At 35.5% G+C, this 26434-nt stretch overlaps 4 protein-coding genes and 1 pseudogene across 26 annotated transcripts; 4 read left to right on the top strand and 1 right to left on the bottom strand.

Moving 5' to 3' along the window:
• The first annotated feature begins 5502 nt into the window (after window positions 1-5502).
• On the top strand, window positions 5503-8527 carry LOC104786895 (uncharacterized). Of its 4 annotated transcripts, none has more exons than XM_087450096.1 (6): window positions 5503-5701; window positions 5996-6445; window positions 6576-6672; window positions 6803-6990; window positions 7076-7289; window positions 7372-8527. In XM_087450096.1, the coding sequence occupies exons 2-6, from the start codon at window positions 6074-6076 to the stop codon at window positions 8310-8312; spliced, it is 1812 nt and encodes a 603-aa protein (XP_087306222.1). In that variant the 5' UTR covers window positions 5503-5701; window positions 5996-6073; the 3' UTR covers window positions 8313-8527. The 4 variants fall into 4 exon arrangements, with proteins under 4 accessions (XP_087306222.1, XP_087306223.1, XP_087306220.1 ...); XM_087450097.1 differs by having other exon boundaries at window positions 5563-5701; window positions 7375-8527; XM_087450094.1 differs by having other exon boundaries at window positions 5615-5701; window positions 6773-6990; window positions 7375-8527.
• A 243-nt stretch (window positions 8528-8770) lies between these two features.
• On the top strand, window positions 8771-13082 carry LOC104786893 (receptor-like serine/threonine-protein kinase NCRK). 20 transcript variants are annotated; one of them, XM_010512355.2, is made up of 10 exons: window positions 8771-9066; window positions 10447-10495; window positions 10601-10676; window positions 10785-10877; window positions 10961-11065; window positions 11147-11646; window positions 11749-12045; window positions 12124-12366; window positions 12440-12673; window positions 12749-13082. In XM_010512355.2, the coding sequence occupies exons 3-10, from the start codon at window positions 10607-10609 to the stop codon at window positions 12896-12898; spliced, it is 1692 nt and encodes a 563-aa protein (XP_010510657.1). In that variant the 5' UTR covers window positions 8771-9066; window positions 10447-10495; window positions 10601-10606; the 3' UTR covers window positions 12899-13082. The 20 variants fall into 20 exon arrangements, 15 of the variants coding, with proteins under 15 accessions (XP_010510657.1, XP_010510650.1, XP_010510659.1 ...); XM_010512348.2 differs by having other exon boundaries at window positions 10589-10676; XM_010512357.3 differs by having other exon boundaries at window positions 8777-8999; window positions 10598-10676.
• Window positions 13083-15508: 2426 nt separating this feature from the next.
• LOC104786892 (putative cyclic nucleotide-gated ion channel 15) lies at window positions 15509-18828 on the top strand. The gene is made up of 6 exons (XM_010512346.3): window positions 15509-16163; window positions 16255-16774; window positions 16852-17064; window positions 17207-17499; window positions 17582-17930; window positions 18015-18828. Exons 1-6 carry the CDS (start codon window positions 16135-16137, stop codon window positions 18645-18647), a joined length of 2037 nt encoding a protein of 678 aa, XP_010510648.2. The 5' UTR covers window positions 15509-16134; the 3' UTR covers window positions 18648-18828.
• A 2568-nt stretch (window positions 18829-21396) lies between these two features.
• Window positions 21397-22842, bottom strand: LOC104789258 (brix domain-containing protein C4F8.04-like; annotated as a pseudogene).
• A 2173-nt stretch (window positions 22843-25015) lies between these two features.
• On the top strand, window positions 25016-25780 carry LOC104786891 (protein VACUOLELESS GAMETOPHYTES). The gene has a single exon (XM_010512344.2). It carries the CDS (start codon window positions 25019-25021, stop codon window positions 25778-25780), a length of 762 nt encoding a protein of 253 aa, XP_010510646.1. The 5' UTR covers window positions 25016-25018.
• The last annotated feature ends 654 nt before the right edge of the window (window positions 25781-26434 follow it).

Raw genomic sequence — 26434 nt, 5'->3', positions numbered from 1 at the left:
AGTTTCATTGGTTGCTGGAGCAAGCCATTTTGAGATAGCTAAAAGACGTGAACATGTTCTCTCCACACAGAAGGAGGGCAGAGCCAAGGTTTTCCATAACGGAGGAGAGCAGAACCGAGGTTCCCTCCATGGTTAGTCATACACTATTGTAAGGTAATTTATCTTTTATTCAAAATATTTTTTGAGCCAACAATTTTAATGATTAAAAAACTATGCAAAAATAAAATTAAAGAGACATATAATAGTTGGCTTAATTTGCTCATATAGATATTTTCTAGGTGGTGGTAAATAGTACTATAGTATAAAAAAAATAATAAATAATTTACAATAAATCTTAATAATTTTTGCTAAATTTAATTTTATTGACAAAACTTTAAACCTGCCCATCGGATGGGTCCTTATCTAGTATCTATATAAAAAATGTTTAAAACTGTGATAAAGTCCAGAATTTTGAAAAGAAATTTTTATATATAAGAAAACACCAGAAAATCATCAAAAAAATATAGAGTAATAAAAGGCCAAAAAAATTCCTTTTTGTCCAAATGCTTTTAATTTCTTTGAGTCAGAGCTGCTTTATTCCCTAAGAGAGTTTATTCAGATTCCATGAGAACATTCTATGATTTTAAGTTGATTTCTGATTGTTTACATAGTTGTAGGATATATTCATTTATCACTAAATTGTGATGCGAACATAATGTTTTTCAATATTAAATATAAACTAGGAGAGCACCCGTGCTACATCACGGGATTATATATTTTGTTAGTTACTTTTTTTGTAATTTGTATTTTTGTAATGTAGTATTTTATTTTGACTTATTTTCTTTGTTTATATAGTGTTTATTTGTATATTTGGGGTTATACGGGAAATTGAAAATCCTAATAGACTAAGTAGTTTGCAGAATGTAGCTTTTTCACGGAAACAGACACACCACAATATTGGATAGTAGTTTTGTAAGAGAATAGACACTCCGCAATATCGGATAGTAGTTTTGTAAAAGGATAGACACCGCAATATCGGATAGTAATTTTGTAAGAGGATGGATGTTTCTTTATTTTGGTTTGTCGTCGAAAGAGGAGAAGTTGCTTGTTAAATTTTTACATGTTGAAGCGAAAAAAATTGTAAAAAACCAATTTAATTTATAGTTTGATAAAAATACCTGTTTTAACGGGTTTAACTCAAACTTTTTTTATGCTTTAAAAATTTTAAGAGTAAAAATATTAATATTACTTAAATATTTTAATGACTTTAAATATATTTTAATATTTTAAACTTTCGACGGAGTTCAAATATTTATAATAATTTAAACATTCTATAAAAATTTAAATATTTATAATATCTTAAACTTTTTTTAAAAACCTAAATATATTATAATATGTTTTACTTTCTAAAAGTTTAAATATGCTCAAATATAGAACCAAATTAAACTGTTAAATTTGGATACCTGATAAATCAAGCTTCCTGCTCATTTGTACTCAAAACATATTAGTCATATATTTATAGTGATTATGAACCATATTCCAAAATATTTAGTCGATGTGGGATATACATTACATCTTTTATGTAAATTTGTTTACAACTTTACATATATATAATTTCTGTGTTTTTATTCTTTCCATCTATACTAATCATAATTAATTACTATAATTTTGTTAAGGAAATATTAAAAAATCTAAACTAATTGATGATTTGTTTTTATTTAATTGTATTAAGTTGATTTGTTGTTTTCGTAAATATCTCACAATATAAAAGCAAATCAAATAAGTTTACATATATATACAATTTCGTATTTAATCTATTGATTATTTTGGAAGCAACAAAGTCACAATCGATAAATATTAAAGATTTTTCATTATTATTAATATTCGTAATAATTATAGGGATTAAGTATGGTAGTAGTTAATATTTAATATTACTGAAGCCATTAAAATACTCGGATACCAGTTTCCTCTGTTTGGCGACGGGAATAATTATTCTTCAATCAAACCAAATATACGATCCGAATAGTATCAACCCGGATTACAAATAAATCTGCGTGTTTTGAAGTCTACTATTTTCGGGTCATACAAGATCCGCGTCTCAACCTGGTGGTAAATATGTTGTCGACTAAGGGGTATGAACGTCATTTAGAAAATCTAAACTATAAGGTAATTTAATTAAATTAGGCAATTCTCTAACCATTTTTAATGAAAAATATACCAAAACAAAATCATGGTCCAATTTGAATCTAGTAAGTACTAATAGTATAGATATACCGAATATTATCAAATAAAAAAGTACATACACAATACCATGTCGCTTTCAGCGAGTATTACCATGATTTAGTGGTCATATGGCTAAGGTTGCCACACAATCTAATAATCATTCGTTTCACACATGGATGGTCCTTACCTTTGAGAGGCCTAAAGCGTTTTAGAAAATATCCGACTTTTATAACTGTTTTTTTTTTTTTTTGTCAATAAAAGAATTAACTCAAACGAGCCAATTTGGAGGAAAATTGTTTACAAACCGAATATGGTGCGGACTTACACGCGTTAGGCGTGCCAAGGAGTCCGCCCTAACATTAGCGTTCTGAGAAACATAAATTAAAGAAAAAGAAGAAAACTCCTCCCTGTCCATTTTTATGTCTTCTAAATACGGTGCAAAGGTCGGCCATTCATGAGGAGAAGACACCATCTTCACCAAATCGGAACAGTCCGTAACGAAAGTCATATCCCGGAAGTCATGACCAATCATACAACGCATGGCCCACATAAAATCTTCAACTTCAGCATGTAGCGGGGAAAGACTGCGTCTGTAATTGGTTGCGCCGAGCAAAGGGAACTCTCTCTGTACTGAAGTACAACACCATCCTGCACCTGAAAAAGGGTCAGACTCTTTCCAAGGGCCATCAACAAAACAGCGGTAACCCGAAAAAACCAAAGGGAGTGAAAAGCTATGCCCCCGAGGCATCAGAGGAGATAAAGGAGAGGGGACGGTACCCCCCAAATCCTCGACTTCCGTCTGAGCCTGAAACCAAGAGGTCGCTTCCCCTTCTGCCAGTTTCACTAGTTCATCGGGATGTTCCACCCGATTCTCGAATAGCTTAGCATTTCGTGCTTTCCAAAGATACCACATCAGCCAAGGAAAAGATTGAATCCGTAAACCTGGGTTTCTCGGCCCTAGGAAATGGTCAACATTAGCATAAATCGAGTATGTGGGAAAGTGCTGCGGGCCCACCGGTACGTGAGCAACTGTTAGTTGATTAAATATAATTAACATAATTCTATTATATTAGTTAGGAAGTAAAAAATATAAAACTAACTTTAAAATGTGTAAAAATTACATTCAATTGCCATTAGAAAACTTAATTAAGATTAATTAATTATATTAACTAAAAAAATGAAAATCGGGGATACATCAGATAAAATAAATTATAGAAAAGCAAAAAAAAAACTATGAGAATTCAAACTAATTCGTACTTAAAAAACTAAAATTAACAGTTAAAGTTTTAAAAATCTAATTGAATAAAATCTATATGCCGAAAAAAAAGAATTAAATCTATATAACTACAAATTTCATCAAAACATTTTGCAGCACGGGTTAAATTTTTTATCAAAAATCTAATCGAATAAAATAGATAACAGTTCCGTTTAACGGCTTAGATTTTAAGAATTAATAAATAAAAGATATAGATATAGTATCTTATCATTTTCTTCTTTAATTTTCCCTATTTTTATTTTATTTGTTTGAATTACTCAGTTTCAAATACAGAGAGAGGAAGAAAAATAAATAATAGACTTTAGTCATTACATGCAAATGTTTTATTGACAGGTTTTCAATAAACATTTTTAAAATACAAAAATTATAATATAAGCAAACCGAATTTTTAATCACAAACCATTATAAATAACATAATAACAAAATAAATTATTACAAATTTTCATCAAAAAAAAGTTCAGCTCGTGGTTTTCTGCGGACTAGTACCTAGTTCAGTTATATTAATAGGCATTAAATAATTGGTGTTAAAGTTTTAAAAAGTATATTGTGTTACTATATGCTGAACATGTTCTTTTGGAAAATAAATTTAGATCATATTGCTTTATTTTCTTATAGAAAATTTATTTTGAAGTTTTTATCTTAACTAAAGAAGTGGAAAATGCTGCCAAAATAATTAATAGTTAAAACAAGTGAGAATGATATAAGTTGGAAGTTAAAAAAACATCTAGGCCACAAATGGTTATTAGTTTTTAGATGGTTTTTGGTTCTAAGATTTCAGCTTTCGGAATTTGGTGTTGATTTTAAAATTTTTTTAAAAAAAACTTTGAAAGCATTATAATATATGATTCGAACATGGTAACTGGTAATTAACTTAGCGCACAACAATTTCACCTAACAACAAAACAAGATATGTTGTCCCATTAGTTTACTAAATATTATGTGGCCAAAAGCTCTTGCTTTATTTGTCTTATCATAGGGCAAGGCTTCCAAGGCATGGTTTCACACAATGAATTAGATCTCAAAGACTTTACAATAGCAGTTTTTTTGGCATATTCTATAATATACTTTTTATTCACCTTCTATTGACTCATATATAATATAATGGACTATGAACTGATTCTCAAGACCGAAGACAAAAAAAAAAAAAAAAAAAAACTGATTCTCAAGACAAATCATAATTTGTACACAAGATAGAACATAGTCAGATCAAGGAAAATGCTGGAACTTCAAGGTTGGGAGGATCTTCTTTTTGCGGTTGATGGAGCGCCTGTTTGTCTTCTTTGCAAGTATATACTATATACGTATCAATTTTAATGAAATAACCAATAAATAAGTGATAGCATCAATCACCGCAACTGATATTAAATTACATATATAGTGTCAATTATCAATAACAAATTAAGAGGATGTATTAAAATTAATATTTTAGTTTAATTAATAATTTTTGAATTTTATGGGATTTCAATCAGTTTCAAAGGGATTTGATGATTTTAAAGGGATTAAATAAAGATATTCTAAAAGATTGATGATGAATTTGTAAAATTTGATTATCGAATTCTTATGATTTTGTGTGATAATATAATGAAGTGAAGTTTTCATTAGTAAGTTAAGCACAAGCCAATAAAATATTTTCTTTGGAATTTTATTAATATAAATCTATTTTTACTCTTTTCCGTAAATCAGATACTAATAATGAATCAAATTATATATTATATATAATCCATGATATAGAATTTTCGGGTCTGAATGGTAACTGCAGTCGGGACGTACAAATCCGCGGATTAGACTGCTTTGTTTTAAGTGTGGATAACGGACCGCTGCAGTCAAATTTTATTTGTAAGCAAAAGCGGTCTGCTGCGGTTTTGTCTCTATTTCTTTTACACCGCACTATTGTGAACTACGGGGACATCCGATAAAAAAAAGGTAAATAAAAAGTAGTTTAATCCACAGATGCATTTGTCCGCCCCAACCGCAAATAAACCTCCCTAAATAAACCTAATCGTTCGAAACTAAATATTTGGTTTAATTAAAAAGCTCCCAAGTAAAATGCATTATACAATACCTATCTATCGAAATCAAAATGTGGGCTAAAGGCCCAACAAAGCTTAAATAAATGATCCATGTCTCGATTCCTATGTTACTGTGTTAAGAACTAAAAGAAACCAAACCTGGGGCAAGGAAGAAGAAGAAGAACACCTTGAATCGAAGATTCTACATTTTAAGGTAGACTTGTCTTTTTTTTATCTTTCGTTGGAGTAGTATCATTGAATTTGTTCGACATGTTTCTTCCCTCAATGAAATTGAAACAAAGCTCTTGTTTCTTCATCTATGTCCACGCCCTAGATTTCGGATCAATTTTGTTTCTTACAATAATCGCATTTACAAAGAATTCGTCAGTTGAGTTTAGTTACAATTTTTATCTATGTTTATGGATTTAATTTCGGTTATTCTGTGTGTGTGTGTTCTTCAAAGGTTGTAATTTGAAATAAGCTTGGTTTGTTGTGATTTGGAAACCAGGGAACTTGTAATCCGTAAAAAGCTCCTGATGTGTTGCTTGATCTCTTCATAACCGTATCGGTGAAAGTAATTGATGCCATGGTTCCAATGGAAACTGATGAGCCTACAGATTCTTTGCCAAAAGCACAGAGCAATTCTATGATTAGTCAATTAGATGGCTCTGTAATTGTGGCTTCAACCAATGTACCTGAGATTTTGACTGCTTCTGACTGTGGAGAGAGACTTCCTGAGTCGTCAAGAGGTCGGGTTTGTGACACAATGATGCCACCACCAGCTTTATATTCCCAAGCTGCCTCCACAGAGTTTTCTTTGAATGTAGTGGAAGCTTCTTTGATTAGAGTAGAAAGTAGTACAACTAGTCATGATGCTGATGGTATTTTGAACCAAGTGATTTCTGAAGAATCTGCATTTTGTTTACCTGACCCTGCCGGCTCTGCTACATCAGATCAGGTGAGTTTCTACTTCTTGAAAAGGCCATTTCTCGTAGTTTGTACATGTTCTTGATTTTATGGAGGAAACAGGTGTGGTGTAACTGATAACATCTCATATGTTGCTTATGGATTTGATTTTTCTTCTACAGGGTGTTCAAATTACAGGTTCTCTGCCAATTTCATCAGTTCTCGCCCAGAATATCACAACAGCAGCAGACCATTGGACTTCGAGAACAGCTTCTTTAGGTCATGATCTACTCAGAGATAGTGATTAAAAATGCATTAACAAAATAGTTGGTGTTTACTAGAATGTAAAGGCTTTGGTCCGTTTTTGATTGTTATGTAGTTAACCAGTCTGAGGATGTCCATGAAGCAGGTGTTCAGCCTCCTAACATCTCATATAGCGGATCAACAGTCAACGCATCAGCGGATACATCTCTTCCCAACAATCCTATGGGACAGAGTCCTCGGTTACATTTCCCTTCGTACAGTGACATATGTGACTACGAACTGGAGAAGCTGAACAAAGAACAAGGGACCTTAAGGAAAAACTTTGAAGAAACGGTTAGTTTGTCCTAATTCTCGGTTAAATCTAATTTCTATTCAATTTTCTGTCTTCTCTGCTCACTGTCTTGTTTTTTGTAAACAGACATTAGGGTTGAAGGCTGAACTCGAGAGAAAGATGGCTGAAGCACGCAGTGAGTTCGATAGGAAATCCCAAGAGGTAGATACTGAATATAATGCCATTTCGAAACAGATTGGAGCCTTTAGGAGTTTGGTTGCCATGAACAGTCTCTTGGCGAATGCTTACAAGTGTTCACGTCCAGTGAAGAGTGCAGCCACGGATACTGCAGCTGTTAGAGGTAAACGTGAAGAGTTAAGAAAAGTGAATTTCGATAAAGCTGATGAGCCAAACAATGACACTCACACTTTTTCCATCTTTAGCAGCTAGGAGCTCCCAACATCCAACGCAGCAGCAGCAAGCAGTACAAACAAACACGACTATGAATTCAACTACTCCTCCTCAACCCTCAGTCACAACAGCGGAAGCTCCAAGACCTTCAGGTCCTCTTTCGCATTTCCCGCGTTGCAACACACCTCAACCTCAACCGATATCTCAGCAAGCAGCAGCACAATCCAACCCACATATGAATTCAACCGCTCTTCCTCGCCCCTCAATCACAACAGAACCTCGTCCTCTACATTCACCACCCTGCAACACGCCTCAGCCAAGGCCAATATCTCAGCTACCAGTAGTACAATCAAACAGGCCTATCAGTTCAACCGCCCCTCTAAGACCCTCAGTCGCATCAGAAGCTATACCTTTGCATTCACCACCCTGCAACACGCCTCAGCCAAGGCCAATATCTCAGCTACCAGTAGTACAATCAAACACGCATATCAGTTCAACCGCCCCTCCTGGACCCTCACTCACATCAGAAGCTATATCTTTGCCTTCACCACCCTGCAACACGTCTCAGCCAAGACCAATATCTCAGCTACCAGTAGTACAAGCAAACACGCCTATCAGTTCAACAGCCCCACATGGACCCTCAGTCACATCAAAAGCTATATCTTTGCATTCACCACCCTGCAACACGCCTCAGCCAAGACCGCCACCTTTAATCTCCAACCACACTCCAACTTCTTATTCAGCAGCTTCTGCTCCACATGTGCATGGTAAAGTGAGGCGAACCATGGCACCTCACTTACGATCATCTCGACCTCCCAACACTGCTGCTGCATCAACAATAAATCCAACAAGGCAGGTTCAAGAACAACAACAACAACAACAGCAGCAACAACAACAGCAACAACAACAACAACAACAACAACAACAAGGGAACTCAAACAGTAGCTTGGTCTATCTCTCAGATGACGACTAGTGACAAAATCCTTGGGAGTATATATAGTATATATTCTTTTGTAGTTTCTGTTAAGGTTATATAATATAGGTATCGAAGCCCTTAAAACATTTGAGAATGCCACGTACGAAGAAACATTTCGAAAAAATGGACGGTTGATTTGGAAACATGTACTGCAACTTAGTGCTCATATGTGTTTTGCTTAATGGAATACAATTTTTTTGTATATTTACAAAGGAATGTTGAGAGTTCAATATTACTACATAGAGTAGAGATTTTTCAAAAATACTTTTCTTAAAACTTCGAATTTTGAAAATATTATGGTCATTTATGGATTCTAGCAGAGCAAGGATCATGGTGGACTTCTGCTACATTAACTTAAACCTCTGAAACGAGTTCCAATGAAAACGTGATATTAACACCACGTGGCACGTGACATCCCCCGATCTCTAATAAATGAACTCTTTCTCTTACTATATAGACTTATCAGTACAGTGATGAGCTTGCTTGACTCAACTCCACCACAACCGCAAAACGCAAACGCAAAAACACTCCTCTGTTTTCAGCGTTAAGTTTTCTTAATTCTCATTCTGATTTGTGTGTGAAGTGTGAACCAACGGGGAAAGGGATTGTGAAAGTGTTATCTTGATAAAAGCTCAACCTGTAAACGCGATAAGCTCCATTCCACAATTGCGTTTTCGCTTACTGGTACTGCTACTAGCTAGCTTTGAATCTGCGCCTCTGTTTTTTTTTCCAAAAGCTTCGTTTTTTAAAGGTTGGTTTGCTATTTCCCATTCTTTGAATCTGCGTTTTCAATTCATTCGAGCTACTTGTATCAAGAAATCATGAAATGAGTTTCCCATTTCCCCAAAAACCTTAACTTTTTTTCACTTGGACCATTGTTGAATTAGTGGGACATGTTTCTTTCCATCAAAAAGTTTGCATTTTTACTTTTATCAGTTAATGGCGGAGGAGAGGAAACATGTCTTACAATCTAAATCCCTGTTTAAATAACCGACACCGGAATTTTTGAGCCCCACAAAAAAAAAAAAAACCGGTTCTGTAACCCGTTCCCGACAACCGACACCGGAAATTGTGTGCCCCGACACGTTCCAACAGTTTGCTTCGGTCCTCGTTTACCTTTTCCTTAAAAGCAAAGCACTTTCGTCATCCTCTTTTTGTCTATATCCTCTAATTTGGTTTTTGTCTCTTAACCCTTAATTTGAGCTCACAAAATCTTAATTCTTTTTTATGAACGTTGAGAAAGTTTTAGTGGATTAGATTATAATATGAGAATTTTGCTATTAGTAAACAGTTTAAAGATTAACTTAAAAGGAGCTTTTTTGATATATAATTTAATGGTCTAATCTCAATGATTCTGCCTTTGATACTATAATGGTTGAAAGGTCACTCTCAGATTTGCAATTCCGTTTCTTTCTAAAGGTGGTTGGTCTGTTTTCATTCCATTTATTATTTGTATTTCCCATTTTTGACTAATCTCAATCATTTCTTTAATCACATTATATTTTAGTACTAGTGATCAAGATGCTCCATTACTTTCTTCTTTTTATAACCCTTTGTTTTGTTGTCTGCAACTTCCTTTTCTCTTGACACTGTGATTCACTTACCAATCTTGTTCTTACTTCAACATTTCTGCAGGGTAATGTGATTTGTATTGGCTCTCTTGTTTTGTTCTCTTTTAGTGTGTTTTGCTTTCAAGAATGCAATATGAATAGTTTGGTTGCTGTGTTCTGCTGTGCTTTGTCTTTAGCCAACTAACTTTAGAGGGGAACTAAAGATTTGCAATTGGATCTTAAATGATTTGATGTGACCTTATATCAATCGGTATGAGTTTTACTACTTTTTGTTGATTTTTTTTTTGTTTGGTAAGGTACTACTTTTTGTTTATTGGGGTGGTGTCTTGTTTTCTCTTCTAACTCTGGGCCCTTTAAGAATTGGAGTCTCTTGATTGTTGTCTGACCAGGTCATAGAATGTTTTTGGTTCACAGTGGGTGCAACAGAGTTAGAATCTTTTGGATGTCTGTTCACCAACCTCATTCATTTACATTACACTTTAGATTTACCTGTAATTTTCTATAAAAAGGGTCTACTCTCCTTGCAGTCTCTGGTTCTAATCTAACATAATTTGTTTCAGGTTGTTGCACACTTGGGAGTTGAGCTTAGTTTAATAATCAGACATGAAGGTCTTCATCTAATCTTCTCTGTTTAAGAATCTCCCCTCGCTCATGTTGTTGTCTACACATGTTTGAGTCAATTACTAACCTCTTGTGGTGTAGTTTCTGCAGCAGTTATAAATGAAGATGAGAGTGGAAACCGCATTTTTAATTCTCTTGGTCCTCATATCAATTCAACAATGTTATGGAGGTTAGTACTTTAGTGTATGTGTACTCTTTCCATATTTGTTCATGCTTCTGTATTCAAAGATAACACATCAACATATCTAAAATGGTGTGACTTTCATTTATGTGTTAGGCGCAAGTAACTATACGTGCACTTGCTTCTCTTCGAGCAATCAAAGTGATATCCTGGGATCTAACTGTTCCACATCATGTAATTGTAGACCAGGTTAGTTTTCTCCTTAACAACTAAGTAGGAAAGTTTCAAGATTCTAGAGAGATAACCAACTTTAGAACTCTCTCTTATGTTAGCTGATAGAAACCAATGGGTGTGCTTGTGTCCTGCTAATGGTTTTCCCGTAATAGCCATTGGTGGTGCCAATTCTTCATGCTTCACTTCATGCAACTGCGCTGCTGGTATGTCTTTACTCTATTGATCTCGTTCTATGGCAAGCTCAGTCTTTTATATCATACATTTGTCTGCTTACTTGTTTCTAGGAGCTACCAAATCTTCGAAAAAGCAATATATATCGAGGAAACTCGTTGTGGTTATACTACTCTTCTGCGGTGTACTCACTTCACTAGCATTGCTTGCCTCTATGATTTGCTACATTTGTAGAAGGAACACATTTTCTGGACAAACCCCTTCAGTTTCTTCAGATAGAGAATCTAGCTGGCATAGCTCTGCCAACTTAATAAACCGTAAAAGCTCGGTTTCGCAATCTAAAATTAGCATCAGCTCCTCAGTGACAGGATGCTTCTTTCAGAATGCTTCTCTGTTTTGTGTGAGCAGACCTGAAACAATCCATGGAGCTATTTTTCAGTTCTCATACTCTGAATTAGAGCAAGCAACCAATAAATTCTCCAGCAACAGTGTGATAGGACATGGAGGTAGTAGTTGTGTTTACCGTGGGCAGCTCAAAGACGGTAAAACCGCTGCGATCAAACGTCTAAATACCCCTAAAGGAAATGACACTGACACTCTCTTCTCAACAGAAGTAATAGCCTCCTCCTCCTCCTCTTCATGCTTCTTATATGGGGTGGTTTCAATATAATCAAGATTATGACATTTGTGTTCTGTTTTTTTAATGTTTTCACAGGTTGAGTTATTATCAAGACTCCATCATTACCATGTGGTTCCATTAATTGGATATTGCTCGGAGTTTCATGGCAAACATGCAGAGAGGCTTCTGGTTTTTGAGTACATGTCTTATGGAAGTCTGAGAGATTGCTTAGATGGAGAGTTGGGGGAGAAAATGACATGGAACATAAGAATCTCTGTCGCTCTTGGAGCTGCAAGAGGACTCGAGTATCTTCACGAAGCTGCTGCGCCAAGAATCTTACACCGAGATGTAAAATCCACAAATATTCTCCTTGATGAGAATTGGCATGCAAAAGTAAGTAACACATACCACCTCCCCCATATATTTAGATGACTCTAAATTTGAGCTTGTAATGAGGATAAATTGTTATAGATAACAGATCTTGGGATGGCGAAGTGTTTGAGTAGCGACGGTTTACAAAGCGGTTCAAGCTCTCCCACCATAGGACTACAAGGAACGTTTGGTTACTTTGCACCTGAATATGCAATTGCAGGCTGTGCTTCACAGATGTCAGACGTTTTCAGCTTTGGTGTTGTTCTACTCGAGCTTATAACTGGAAGGAAACCGATACAGAAACCTAGCAACAACAAAGGAGAAGAAAGCCTTGTTATTTGGGTAAGTAACAACACTTACTTAATGAATCTTTAACCATTCTGAAACTTAGTAGTTATTGTTTGGTTTGTGTTAGGCTGTGCCGCGTTTACAAGACAGTAAGCGGGTGATCGAGGAACTGCCTGATCCGAGGCTAAACGGGAAGTTTGCTGAAGAAGAGATGCAGATCATGGCGTATCTTGCTAAAGAGTGTTTGCTATTGGAACCAGAAGCTAGACCAACAATGAGAGAAGTTGTTCAGATTCTTTCTACCATCACACCAGATACAACATCCAGACGTAGAAGTTTCCCCATTAATTATCTTTTCCAGGTATGTTTTGTACATGAAAACACAGAATACTAAAGTATTTGAAACCTTATTATCAGTAACATTTTGTCTTCATAGACGAAGAAAGAAAGCAAAGTAGGATGGTCAAGAGGTGGGAGCAGGAGTGGACATGAAGAGGAAACAGTGGATCTTACTGAGCCACGGTTTGAATCCTTCTGCTTGCCGAATGTGAAGCCGGTCTTGCTTGAACCATCTGCACATATTTAAAACTTTGAAGTAGATATAGAAAAGCACAGAACCAAAAACAACATTGAGCCATTTCACACTATGTAGATAATTTGCTCACTCTGACGCGGGTGAAGCGTTGTGACTTGAGAGGTTTCTCTATAAGTGAGTGTCAAGATTTGTTCTAAACAATAATTTATAATGTTACTGAAATATTTTTAACAAAGATTATAATTTTATAATTCATAAACTTTGTTAGTTTTTTTTTTCTATAATTTGGTTAATAAAAAATGTAGAATATGATTTAAGCTTTTGACTGTGATAAACAAAAACGAAATGAATATGGCCTTTATGTATTGTAAGATATTGTTAAACTAGAGTTCAAGTTAATCATACACGTCCACACCCTAGGACCGGCCTCGCAATGCATACACACATAATCTATAAGATAGATAATGGAGGCATGTCAATTTTTTCATTTGGATAATACGTTCGGATAATGTTCGTGTCATGCAATATTAAGCATATGAATACAGTCATGTATGTTTTGCTGATATCAGTTTTTAATGCGTTGAACTTTCCTCTGCATGCAAATCAAAGCATATATTTTTACTATGTCACAGTGCATTCGGTAAGTAATACCTTTTGACTAAATGATGTTACAAATGTCTTGGAATAATAATTGAGTAGTAGTAGTAACGTTAACATCTTGGATAATCGAAGAAAGAGAAGGTGGGGGATGATGGGATGTCAATCAAGAAGAGCCCATATGGTGTGTTCCACAGACTGGACGAACCAAACCCATTTATTCCAAATGAAACCGTCAATTAATTGCCAACCCAAACTTTGTCTCTTAACCTTATAAAAATCATGAACCAAATAAAAACTAAAAATAAAAATTCAATTTTTATCTTTTCAAATGGAGTTCTACAATCTTATTGCATTGTTGCATAAGTAAAATCTAATTACCAAAAAAAAAAAAAAAGAAGAATTGAATAAAAATTGGATGGGATAAACCATCCAACTTGTTTTTAGTTTTTAAAATTGTGTCCTTCGGCTAGTTCGAGACTACGTTTGACCTATTCTTATTATACTATTTTTAACAGCACTGATCTCAGTATAAAACATATAATGCATATCTCAACATAAAGAAATGCAAATGGTCTTAGTATCTTGAGGGGTGTTTGATAAATTTTAATACATTTTCTTATGACACGTTAATAATCTAACGAAAGATTCATTAATGCAATTAAAGCAATCTAATCCGATGAGAAAATGCGTCGAGATTTGTGAGCAAATTGTCTAAATTTTAAGTTTATCACTTATATTTACTATGTAGTTTATTTAGAAGACCAACATTGTTTGCTATATATGCAACAGAACAAATACTAACACACCCGAGTAAAGAAAACTCAGTGGGCTAACTTCAACAAAAAATTAATAAAAACATCATCAAATGCATGGATGTAACAAGGGTGGCTTAAGGTTCGATTCAATTCACCAACGTCACTTTCAAAAAGGCTCACCAAAAATCATGAGAGAAACTGGGACCTAACTACTGCGCGTGGACTAAAATGCTGTTGAAATAGGTATTTTAGCCAATAATATTACTCAAAATATCCAAAACAAACAAAGCAAGTTTGGTGGTAAAATTGGATTTTTTCTTTTCTTTTAAACTTGAAAGAAGTCAAGCAGTGTGGTCCGTGCAACGACTGGTACAAACACATGGCTGGATACCAAAAACGAGTCAACTCCTCGGATCTTACAAAACCACCATCGTAGTATTAATTCGAACACTATGTTTACCACTATACATGTACTAATAGACAGCCACTCAACTCAATACTTAGTCAATAAATATGTCTTTCATTAATATTTAATTTGACAAATATTAAAGAAGATCATATGTTCCTTTTTATAGTAATTGATTTCCTTCTTTTTTTTGTCAACTAAAATGTTAAAGTGTGAATTAGTATCACTAGGTTTAAGCACTAGTTGAGGACATTATGTCATTATTAACCAGAAGATTACTTGAACTTGAACTGTTTAGGATTGTTAAATCAGTTTGAATATTTGTCACTCACACAAAAAAAACAGCTGGAGTTTATCTAAGTTGTGTTCAATGTTCATGTTGTGATCTTGTATATGTGAGATTTTCAATAGAGAATATTCTCTATTGAGATATTATTGAAATACCTAATTGACGTACGATCAATCACATTGATTGATAAGAAATCGTAAATCTCGTGTGTCATCTTCATCTTATTCTTTCCCATTCTATTCACTATTTTTTGATTATGTTCTTGATTAATTTTTGATCCATCATTCTTCGTCTAATGCGATCCATTTGTTTGTGTTCGTAGAATACCAAGCTTCCAAAATAGGCTTCATCTTGATGCAAGTTTCACAGCACACAATAATTGGTTCATAATTTAGTAGCTAGGATACATAATATGTAATAAATATTTTTAGAATTATATGTTATATAATTGGACAAAACTTTCAAAAGCAAGATATCTTTGTTTATTCTAAATTTTTTAACTCGAGAAAATCCAACTTGTGTTTTGCCATCATGATTTTGGCTTTGTACGTACTTTATATAATTTTTATATGCAAACAAGTATAAGTAACACAGTAGCTACGTTTAACAGTGTATTTTATATTTATAATCATGTGATCCGTACCAGAAAAGTTCCACTTTGTCCACACACCAGTTCACTATAAACCTTTCTTTTTTTTTCTTTCTCCTCTCTTTCTCAAACACAAAGCTATTTTTTTCAATCTGCATAAAGCATATATGAACGAACACCACATTTTCTCATTTCTGGTCCTACTCCTTATTCTTACAGCTTCTTTTGCTTGTTGTTTGTGTCGGTGCCTTAATATTCAACTTTCCTTTTTTGTATTCACATCAAACATTTCTCCTAAAAGTAGTCTTTTGCTTGTAGCTTAAGCGACTGAAGAAACTTTTCTTTCTGTTCATCTCATCTTAGCTGTTCATCTCTTATAATCACATTGATAAGCTTAAGTATCTCTTAATCCCTAATCATTTCTTGGTATTATTATTCGGATTTTTTTCTTTTTCGTACAGTTGTCTACAAACACACGTGTCTAATCCAAATATGGGTTTAATTTTCTTCCTTTTTTTCTGGGAATTTAATGTTCCCAAGTTGCCTTAAAATGGGTTCCTTCATTGATATAGTCACGGTTCATATTATCAATTCTTGTAAAGTTCTGTAATTTCTCGTGCCCTCTGATTTGATAAAGAAGGTAGCAAAATGGGTTATGCTAACACAAGATCTGTGAGGTTAGGACTTACTTGTCCTCTGTTTTAGTCTCTCTCTCTTCCTCTCTTTTTTTTTTTATTAATCATCATAAACAAAATTTTAATGTTGTAGATTTCAAGAAGATCAAGAAGTGGTTCATGGAGGTGAATCTGGAGTTAAGGTCAAGTTCAAAATCAATGGAACTCAAATAAAGAATGTGAAGATGATGAGTAAAGGGAAGTCTCTGAAAGCCAAAGTACTCTCTAGAGTGTTCTCTGAGGATTTTGAGAGAGTGAAGACCAAAATACTCGATCCTAGAGGACAAACGATAAGAAAATGGAACAAGATTTTTCTCGTAGCATGTTTGGTTTCTCTATTTGTCGACCCTTTGTTTTTCTTCTTACCGGTCATGAGAAATGAAGCATGTATCACCATTGGGATCAGACTTGAAGTGGTTCTTACTTTCATTAGATCTTTAGCTGATGCTTTTTACATCGCTCAGATTCTTATACGTTTTAGAACAGCTTATATCGCACCTCCTTCTCGTGTATTCGGTAGAGGAGAGCTTGTGATTGATTCAAGAAAGATTGCTTGGAGATATCTTCATAAAAGCTTTTGGATTCATCTCGTTGCTGCTTTACCTTTACCTCAGGTATATATATCTCTAGCTACCCTCCAGCTTTAGTGATTCCATATGATTCAGTTCTTGGTTTGTTACAATTTTTTCAGGTTTTGATTTGGATTGTAATCCCCAATTTAAGAGGCTCACCAATGACAAACACTAAAAACGTTCTAAGATTCATCATCATTTTCCAGTATGTTCCAAGGATGTTCTTAATATTCCCGCTATCTCGCCAGATCATTAAAGCCACTGGTGTTGTTACAGAGACGGCTTGGGCAGGAGCCGCTTACAACCTTATGTTATATATGCTAGCAAGCCATGTAAGTGACTCAACTCATAGCTATAGGTATACCTTATCAAGCCTTAAGACTACATGTTGGTTAGAGAGCAGTTTCTGAGGGCATTGAAGTCAAGTCTCTCTGTTTCATACAAAGACAAAACTAAGTCCTTCTTGTTTTCCAGGTTTTAGGAGCTTGTTGGTATTTGCTTGCAGTAGAGAGGCAAGAGGCTTGTTGGAGACATGCTTGCAACATAGAGAAACCGGTTTGTCAATACAGATTCTTTGAGTGCAGGAGACTGGAAGATCCACAAAGAAACTCTTGGTTTGAGTGGAGCAATATAACAACAATATGTAAACCTGGAACTAAGTTTTACGAGTTTGGTATATTCGGAGATGCAGTAGCCTCAGGTGTTACTTCATCAAAGTTCGTAAACAAGTACTTTTACTGTCTCTGGTGGGGATTAAAGAACCTCAGGTGAAACTACAGTTTTTGTTTTTTTTTTTGCATATTAATTAGACTCCATTTGGTTATCCCATAACATGTTTCTATTCTTTAGCTCTTTGGGACAAAATCTCGCCACGAGCACTTACGCTGGGGAAATCCTCTTCGCCATCATCATTGCAACACTCGGGCTTGTTCTGTTTGCATTGCTTATTGGAAATATGCAGACATATTTACAGTCAACTACAATGAGACTTGAAGAGTGGAGGATAAGAAGGACAGATACAGAACAGTGGATGCATCATAGACAACTTCCTCCAGAGCTAAGACAAGCCGTAAGAAAATACGATCAATACAAGTGGCTAGCCACACGAGGAGTTGATGAAGAAGCTTTGTTGATAAGTCTTCCTCTTGATCTCCGAAGAGATATCAAACGCCATCTCTGTTTTGACCTTGTTCGCCGTGTAAGCCTCTCTATCTTTTGTATGTTTTTATCATTTCTTGATCCCTACTTGATCAAATCTTGATCTGAGAGTTCTTGAAAACAGGTACCATTGTTTGATCAAATGGACGAAAGAATGCTTGACGCGATCTGCGAGAGACTAAAACCAGCATTATGCACGGAAGGAACGTTTCTTGTAAGAGAAGGCGACCCGGTTAACGAAATGCTCTTTATCATTAGAGGCCATCTTGATTCCTACACAACCAATGGAGGCAGAACAGGATTCTTTAACTCTTGTCTCATAGGACCAGGTGATTTCTGTGGCGAAGAGTTGCTTACATGGGCATTAGATCCTCGTCCAGTTGTGATCTTACCGTCTTCCACACGCACAGTTAAAGCCATTTGTGAAGTTGAAGCCTTTGCATTGAAAGCTGAAGATTTGCAGTTTGTGGCTTCACAGTTTAGAAGACTACATACTAAGCAATTGAGACATAAGTTTCGGTTTTATTCGCATCAATGGAGGACTTGGGCGGCTTGTTTTGTACAAGCTGCTTGGAGACGGCACAAGAAGAGGAAGGACAAGAGTGAGCTTAGGGCAAAAGAAGAGTTTCATTATAGGTTCGAGGCTGCGACGGCTAGGCTAGCCGTGAACGGCGGGACATTCAAGCGTAGTGGTTCGGATTCTGGTATGATGTCTTCGATTCAAAAACCAGTAGAACCAGATTTTTCTAGTGAATGAGATTGAGATATGAGTTTTAGCTGTTTCTGGTATGTAGATCTTTTACTGTTTTACATTATACAGGATGAAACATAAAAACAAAATGACATGTAATTATGAGAGGGTTACAAGGAATTTTAAATAAATATACATTAATCATGAATTTGTAATTGTATATATAAAAAAACCTTTGTTACGTAAAGATACTATTTTAGTTGTATACAATCACTATATTTTGTGTTGTCAAAAAAAAAAAAAAAAAAAAAAAAATCACTATATTTTGTATTACTGTATAAACAACTATTTAATTTGCATCATCAATATGGCTTTCTCTCTCTTCTCTCTCTCCTATCATTTAGAGAGAGAAAGCAAAATCGATTTCGCCGTCCCGTTTAGTCGGGCTTCCGTCTGATATCGCCGGTTTCTTTTAACGGTGATGATCAGCTTTCGTCCGGTAACAGTGGGTTCACATAATCATTGTTGGCCGGCTCGCCGTGGCTCCTATAGCCTTCTGATCAAATCCGCTTCATGTTAGACTACAGAGTATTGCATGTCTCATCTTCCGACGTTCTCCGGTGTTTCTCATGGCCTTCAACCAATCATCCCATGGCCATCCATAATAGTTTTTGTGGGTGGTGCTATGGTTAAGGCGGCTTTTTCTAAGCTTCCTCCACTCGAACCATTCTTCAGATCTGGGTGAAATCTGATGGTTCTTGGCTCCTTCATACCGAATCCAGTCAATTGAATTATTGACATCACCGGTCCAGGCAGCTTTCGACAGTTTTAATGTCTTCGTTTGAAGATCCGTCTTGCTATCGAAGATGCAGAATCAAGCTTCAGGTTACAGAAATTAATTGGAAAATTGAAGAAGTAAGGGGCAAGGTGATAATCTTTGTAGCTTCGTTGTATATTTGATCTTCTATCTTGATTTTCGGATGGTTGTTTCCGTTAATCAATCTTTTGAATCCGAAAGTTTTCTTAAAACTTGCCGGCTTGTATCCATCCGAAGGGGTTTCGACCCTTGTCGGCTTAGTATCCGGAAGGTGTCAATTTGAACCTTGCTGGCTTTGTTATTGTACTTTTGTGTTCAGTCTTAGAACCGGGGAAGTTTTGTTTCCGCCGGCAAAATTCCGGGGAGTTTAATATCTCCTTCGGCTTTGTAACATGTCGTTTCTCAAGAAATCTCACTATCGAAGTCTCCACATAATCAAGAGAGGACTATGTGACCAGAAGTTTAGCTATCGAAGTCTCTTCCTTTGTTTGAAGGTAAAGTTAATAAATATCCCTTATGAGAAAAAAAAAAAATTGCATCATCAAAGAGACATGAGTAACAATAAATTACATTACTGGGAACGGTCATACCCAATACCATACACATTCTTAGAGAATCAAAGAGCAATTCAACTAAATCAGTACGTTAGTATCAACAATCTCTTAATCCGTTTTCATTCATTCAATTTTTATTTTCATATCAATTTTATTATTTAACCTCATCAATATAACCCAATCCGAAGATCATATGGTTAGAACACGTAGGCACCAAATGATGCATAGTCTCATATATTTGTGCATATGGTATATCTAGTTTCCAATGCATTTCTCCTATAAAGCCTCAGACCAACCAAACCAAACCAATCGTAGTTAGTTAAATGCCTTCTATGTGACACATACTACATAGTCCTCATCTGTATTTTCTTGTTGCTTGCATCATTCACTGCCAGCATTAGAACTTTGTTTGTTTGTTTGTCCTAGGAATACTACCATGTTTTAGCTTTTTCCAAATAAAAGTGGTGCCTAGCTAACTGAAGATGGTTAGTACTTGGTACTTGGTACCAATGTTTAAGAGCTGTTACAATCGAAAATATCCTATATTTTGGCTTCCACCAAAGAAGCCCTCCAGATTGCTAAAACGTAGGGGACATTAAATAAATAAAGTGAGTAGTCGTCTTTTGCAGCATCGGCGACATGACATCCACGATCAAACTATATTCCTTAATTATTTTAGAAATGCTTCTCATGTCTCCTTAGATGAACTCATGAACTCTGCAAAAATAAAAATGTTTGGTTCATCAAGGTTAGTTTTGAACTTGTCTGAGCTAGTCTTTTTCTACTATATAGTAAAACACATGAAAATTTCCTGCTAACTTGTTTCGTTTGGGTTATCTGATGTGAACAATAGATGAATGAATCGGCTGATGAGTTTAGTTAGAATGAACGTCAGATTCATTGACTTATCATTGGCTTAGTTTAGTGAGTGTGAGACTTCAAGTTTAGTTCGTTGATTAATGCTTGTATTGTTGCTTGCTGGCCATATCGTGTGGAAGTATCCGGCTTGGGTCGTCGTCGTCATACCAAAAAGATGCTATGATCAACTCAAATCTACTATCTTTAAAACTTGTATTTAACCGTTTGGCATTCCCAAGGCCGATCATGTAAAAAAGTCTCAAAGCAAGGCCGATCATCTTAAAAAAAAGGGCTTTGGGATAAAAATGCAAACAGCAAAATGAAATAGCAGGAATATGACAAACTATGCAAAGACAATACACAGTATTGTAGTCTACTAATGTTAAACATAAACTAGATATCCCATAAAGAATTTTGTTTTAGTTATGCAACAAACATGGGACTATAAGAAGCATATTAGCGCCATAACAAAGAAGGGTCGTCAAAGATGCAATGGTCTTAGGCGGGAGCTGCGAATCCATAAAACAAAAGAGAAACGATGTTTTGTGTTAGGACTTGTCATGAGACAGAACTATTCATCAAACCATCAGTTTAGTGGTGATTTACCAGCGCAAATCAAATCGAATTCCCCGGTGTCAAGCGAAGCCCTACTAACAGCCAACAACTCGAGTGCGAATCGAGGTCCACATTCCTTAAACTGAGAAAAAAAAAAAAAGTTGAAAATCAAAATAGGAATGCTACATCTCCAGTTTTGTTGTTGGACGCAACACATGATAAGGTCAGCAAAAGATATAAAAACCTTTATCTTTGTGGGAGAACTTGAACTTTCTCCTGCAAGGGCTTCCTCAGAGCAGAAACTGAACACGAGTGCATCGATGCAGATAAAGAGTTGTAATATATTATTATAGTCAGGCAAAAAAACCTCAAGAGATGATGAACAAGTAGCTAGGTAAGGCAAGTTACCGATGATGTCGGAAAAAAACATAATTCTTTTGCTTGTGCAACCATGCATTGCTTCTTGTTCGGAAAGGTCCACCGGAATGAGAGACATTTGGGAAGAGTGAATGTATCATTCTGAAAAGAAAAATTAAAATAAAAAAATCAAGAAATAATACATGAAAATAAGAAAAGAGTTTGCTGTAACTATACTATGAATAACGAAAGATAGCATTAGTTTTTGACCTGGCTGTGCCAACACTGGCCAAAGAGTCAAAACCTCTCACATGAAGATGAGGATAGCGTCCGCTCGGAGGAGCTACACGATTCTGTAAGACCAGTTTATTATGAAATGGCAGATTTTGAGCAAATTACACATATTTTATAGTGTTGAACCAAATGTAATGTTATACAAAGAAAGACAAAGCTGCTTGCTTACATACCGGTATAGAAGCCCGTTCGATGAGATCATAAACCCTGAAAGAAGCGGATGCACCATTCAGCAAGTTTATGATAACGATTTCATCTGCAAACCAAACAAGCAAGAAAGCAAGCAAAGATTATGACACCACGCAACGCACGACAGAGATCTAAACTCGGATAATAATAATAAATCAAGACGAAGAGTACAACACTACGGACCATGTTTACGATACTCTGCATGAGCTGTATGAGCGAGAATGAGAGATGTACAACCCCTCTCTCTCTGGCTAATTTCATGACATGACGTAAATTGGATACGCATTTCATCCTCATGAATTTAGAATTAGGGAACACTGAGCGCATCTCCTGTGCAACCAGAGTTGCCCTCTGATCCTTATAGCATAAGCAGTAATCAAGGTCTTGGGTTTAATTTCACCACTCATGATCCTATCAGTTTCCTCCCATTCAAATCCAGCCCAAAGCTTCAAACACACGCATACAAATCGGAGACAAAGACTTAATAATTAAACAGATTTCAAAAATCAAATATTTAAACAGATGATCAATCATACACCTAGACTTAGCTTACCTCATCATCATCGAGACTCGTGATTTTCCGGCGGATTTTCATCTCCGGCTTATCCTCTGTCTTCGTCGTTTCCTTCATCTCCATTTTACTCGGCTGTCAGAGTTGCGCGCAATTAGGGTTTTGCACGTCGAATTTATATACACATTATTATGGGCCCGACATATATGGGCTGTTACGTTGTGAGTTTGGTTAGAGAACAGTTTCTGAGGACTTTTGAAGTTTCACTTTAGTCAAGTCTCTCTGGTTTGGTAATGGTGACTGGAATGAGAATTAACAAAAGAATGCTTGACGAGCTGGTGGACATTCAAACAAAGCATGATTGATTTTTTTTTTTCTAGGTGACCACAAATATCACATCTCTGGTTTGGTAATGGTGACTGGAATGAGAATTAACTCGTCATTCAAACTTGACGAGCTGGTGGACATTCAAACAAAGCATGATTGATTTTTTTTTTCTTCTAGGTGACCACAAATATCACATCTTGGATCACAACTTAACTCTGTTCTCTTTAAATTAGCTGTGACTCACACAAAACCTGTTACAACCTGTCACATGAAATGTTTTATTTTTGGTGGACATTTTACCTTCCAAACAAAAACCTGTAAAAATATAATATCCGAACCATAAAAATAGGCCAAAGCAATTGCCGGATTCTCGAGTCGTGCAATATGGTAACCCAACTTAACCGTATATTTGCCCGACTTAGTGAAATGTTAGCCGAATACGTCTGGTTTGGAGCAATCACCCAAAAGTAAAACAAAAATCAAGGATACATCCTCGGGTGTAAGGGTAGCATTAACGACGTTTTTGTTGTTAAGAAAAATCTAAAAATATAAGAAGAAAAAGACATTAAGGGGGTGTTATTCAACAAAGTTTTTAATGGATTTAAAATACTAGTAGATTTTAGAGTCTAATGGTTTTGTAAATGAATTGAATGTGGATTTGGATGTCATTAGTGGATTTGAAAAACATTATTGATGGTTTTGAAAGTCATGACTAGTGGACTTTTTTTTACTTTTGAAGGTAAATAAAAAAAATAGAACTTATCCATAAATTGGGTTGTGAATTAAAACCACATTAATAAACTAAATTATTAAAATGGCGGACCTAATCGTCTCCTCCGTCGAGTCCTTGTTCGAAGTCCATCGGTACGAGTAATCTCCGGCACAACACAACAACAGATAGAATCGGAACGCTCGGCCTGTATTTCGCCACAATCTCCACCGTGTAACCTCCCTTGGTGGGAACCACAATCGCAGCCGCACATAGACTCCTATCCGTCGAAACAGCTGAAGCGGCTAAGCTTTCAATAGGGGACAACGGCAAGGAAACATAGACTGTGCATTGTGTCGTAATCAAGGAAGTCCTCTGCTTCCTTACAGATCCTTGACATTGTAAGGACGGCGGTTTCAGGGTGAGCTCCGGCGGCGGTTTCTCCGCTTAGCATGAGTCGGTGAGATACTCATGAGAAGTCTGAGAGATGAAATACTTCAAAAATTGTTAGGATTGTGTTTGTTCCTGTTTTGGATGTAAATTACGTTAAAATCTAAAGTGAAACAAAATCCATTGGAAATAGAATAACAACAATTTTACAAGTGCTTTAAAATCATCCAACAAATGTTTAATCCAATAACACCAAATTTTATTGTATTTTTTAGAATACTTAATTGAATAACGCTGGATTTTGAAATACACCCAACTCCATTAAAATACAAGGTTGAATAACACCCCCTAAAATCTTTCTTCCGCCTTCTTAACCAATCACGGAACTGAGCACATTTCTCTCTTAAATTTAACAATTCTCGAAGATTAAACTTCGGTATTCCTGACAAAAACAATCGCAAAACTATCCTGAATTTAAAATTCTTATTTCTCTAAACTTAGGATTATTCCTCACGAAGTTCCTTGGTCAATAGTATTAACCCTTACCTAGTCATCCTCACAACTAAAAGAGTTTATAAATATGTTCTCTCTTATTCAATGGAGGTTGCAAAGATAACTCACTTACGCATTGAGTGGGAAAGATTTGACCTAGTTAAACCCTATATATAATACACATGTTGCTACCTAAATCTGATATTACTTAGAATATATGTTTTTGTAACTCAAAGGTCAACTCTCTTTTATAAATAAAAACCTTATATAGTTAGCTAAGTTACAACTTGGTCAATAACTTTAGTTTTTTTGTATATATAGTTTCCAAAGCAATTCTTCCACAAGGCCTCTGAATCCCTCAAAAACATATATATCAAGAAAAATATGGGTTTAGGAAAAACTAGGGATAATCCGATCAACCGTTCATCGGTGAGACACACAAGTCATAATCATCCGTTACGGGTCTTCAAATCCCAAGAAGAAGATCAGATCATTTGCTCCGGATGCGAACATGAGCTAATTGGGCAAGCTTTCAAGTGCACAAAGTCAGAGTGCGATTACATCTTGCACAAATCATGTTTCGACCTTCGCGGTGAGACTCAACACAAGTCTCACCCGAATCACCCTTTAGCGCTGCTCTATTCTCCACCGAATGGTCTATCTACTTACACGTGTGATGCATGCGGTGAGTACGGATCTGCTTTCACTTACCATTGCTCGGAGTGCAAGTACCATATTCACGTGGGATGTGCGTTTGTTCCCGAGAACGTGGAGCGTGACGATCACGAACATCCACTCACTCTACTTTACAATACACCTTGCAAAGGTCGTGAAGACGGTATGATGTTCATATGTGATGTTTGCGAAGAAGATATGTCGGAGAAACTTTGGGTGTATTATTGCAAAGAATGCGACTATGGGACGCATGTACATTCATGCACATCATATGAAGATATTGAGCCAAAGAAGGGAGAAGAAAAAGAAGAAGGAGAATCAAGCTCATCGACTTCACATATAAAGTCATTGATGGAGGCTGAGAAAGAGATGAGAGAGATGGCGATAATACATCAACTACAGTTAGATGCTCTTGACGCAGCAGGTAGCTATGTTGGATCATGGGAACCAAGAAGAAAATATTATTGGTGAATGATGAATGTTGGTGTGAGAAAGATAACGATCAACTTCACAACCACAAAACTTTGTTTGAATTTCTCTCTTTTGTGAATTTTGTTTACGAAATAAAACCAAACATATGTGTTGTAATATTTGTAAGGTTTGCAATATATATATTTTTACGTGGCTTGTTGTAATGTACTTTGTTACGAAATAAAGTAGTTATATAAATTTGCTGCTTGATTTCTATTCGAGAGTCAAGACCCAATATTAAAATAATAATATTTTTTAAAAACTTGTATATATAACCAGTGCCGTTTTCAGACTAATCGGGGCTTACGGTGAGATTGAAATTAGCGGTTTTTCTAAAAAGAATTTAAGTAAAATAAATGTAAAAGAATTTAGAAATGATATAAATTATTGAAAATAAAACAATATAATAGTCTAAAAAAAACAAAGCATAGTCTTTCAATAAATTTTTTTCACCAACTGCTCATAATCTAGGTTTTAAAAATTTAAGAAAAAATAATATATCAAATCATCACAGTCATAATTCATAAACAAAATTACTATAAAAATGAATTAGTATATTAATGAAGATTTAGAAGCAGTGAAGCAGATTTTAACCGTTTTAAAGAAAAAAAGTAAATAAACAAAAAAGTTTTAAACTAGATTGTCATTTTTAAG

Source organism: Camelina sativa, chromosome 5 (assembly GCF_030686135.1).
Source record: "Camelina sativa cultivar CO46 ecotype springtype chromosome 5, ASM3068613v1".
Taxonomy (NCBI): domain Eukaryota; kingdom Viridiplantae; phylum Streptophyta; class Magnoliopsida; order Brassicales; family Brassicaceae; genus Camelina; species Camelina sativa.
This window is presented reverse-complemented; position numbering and strand designations above follow the sequence as displayed.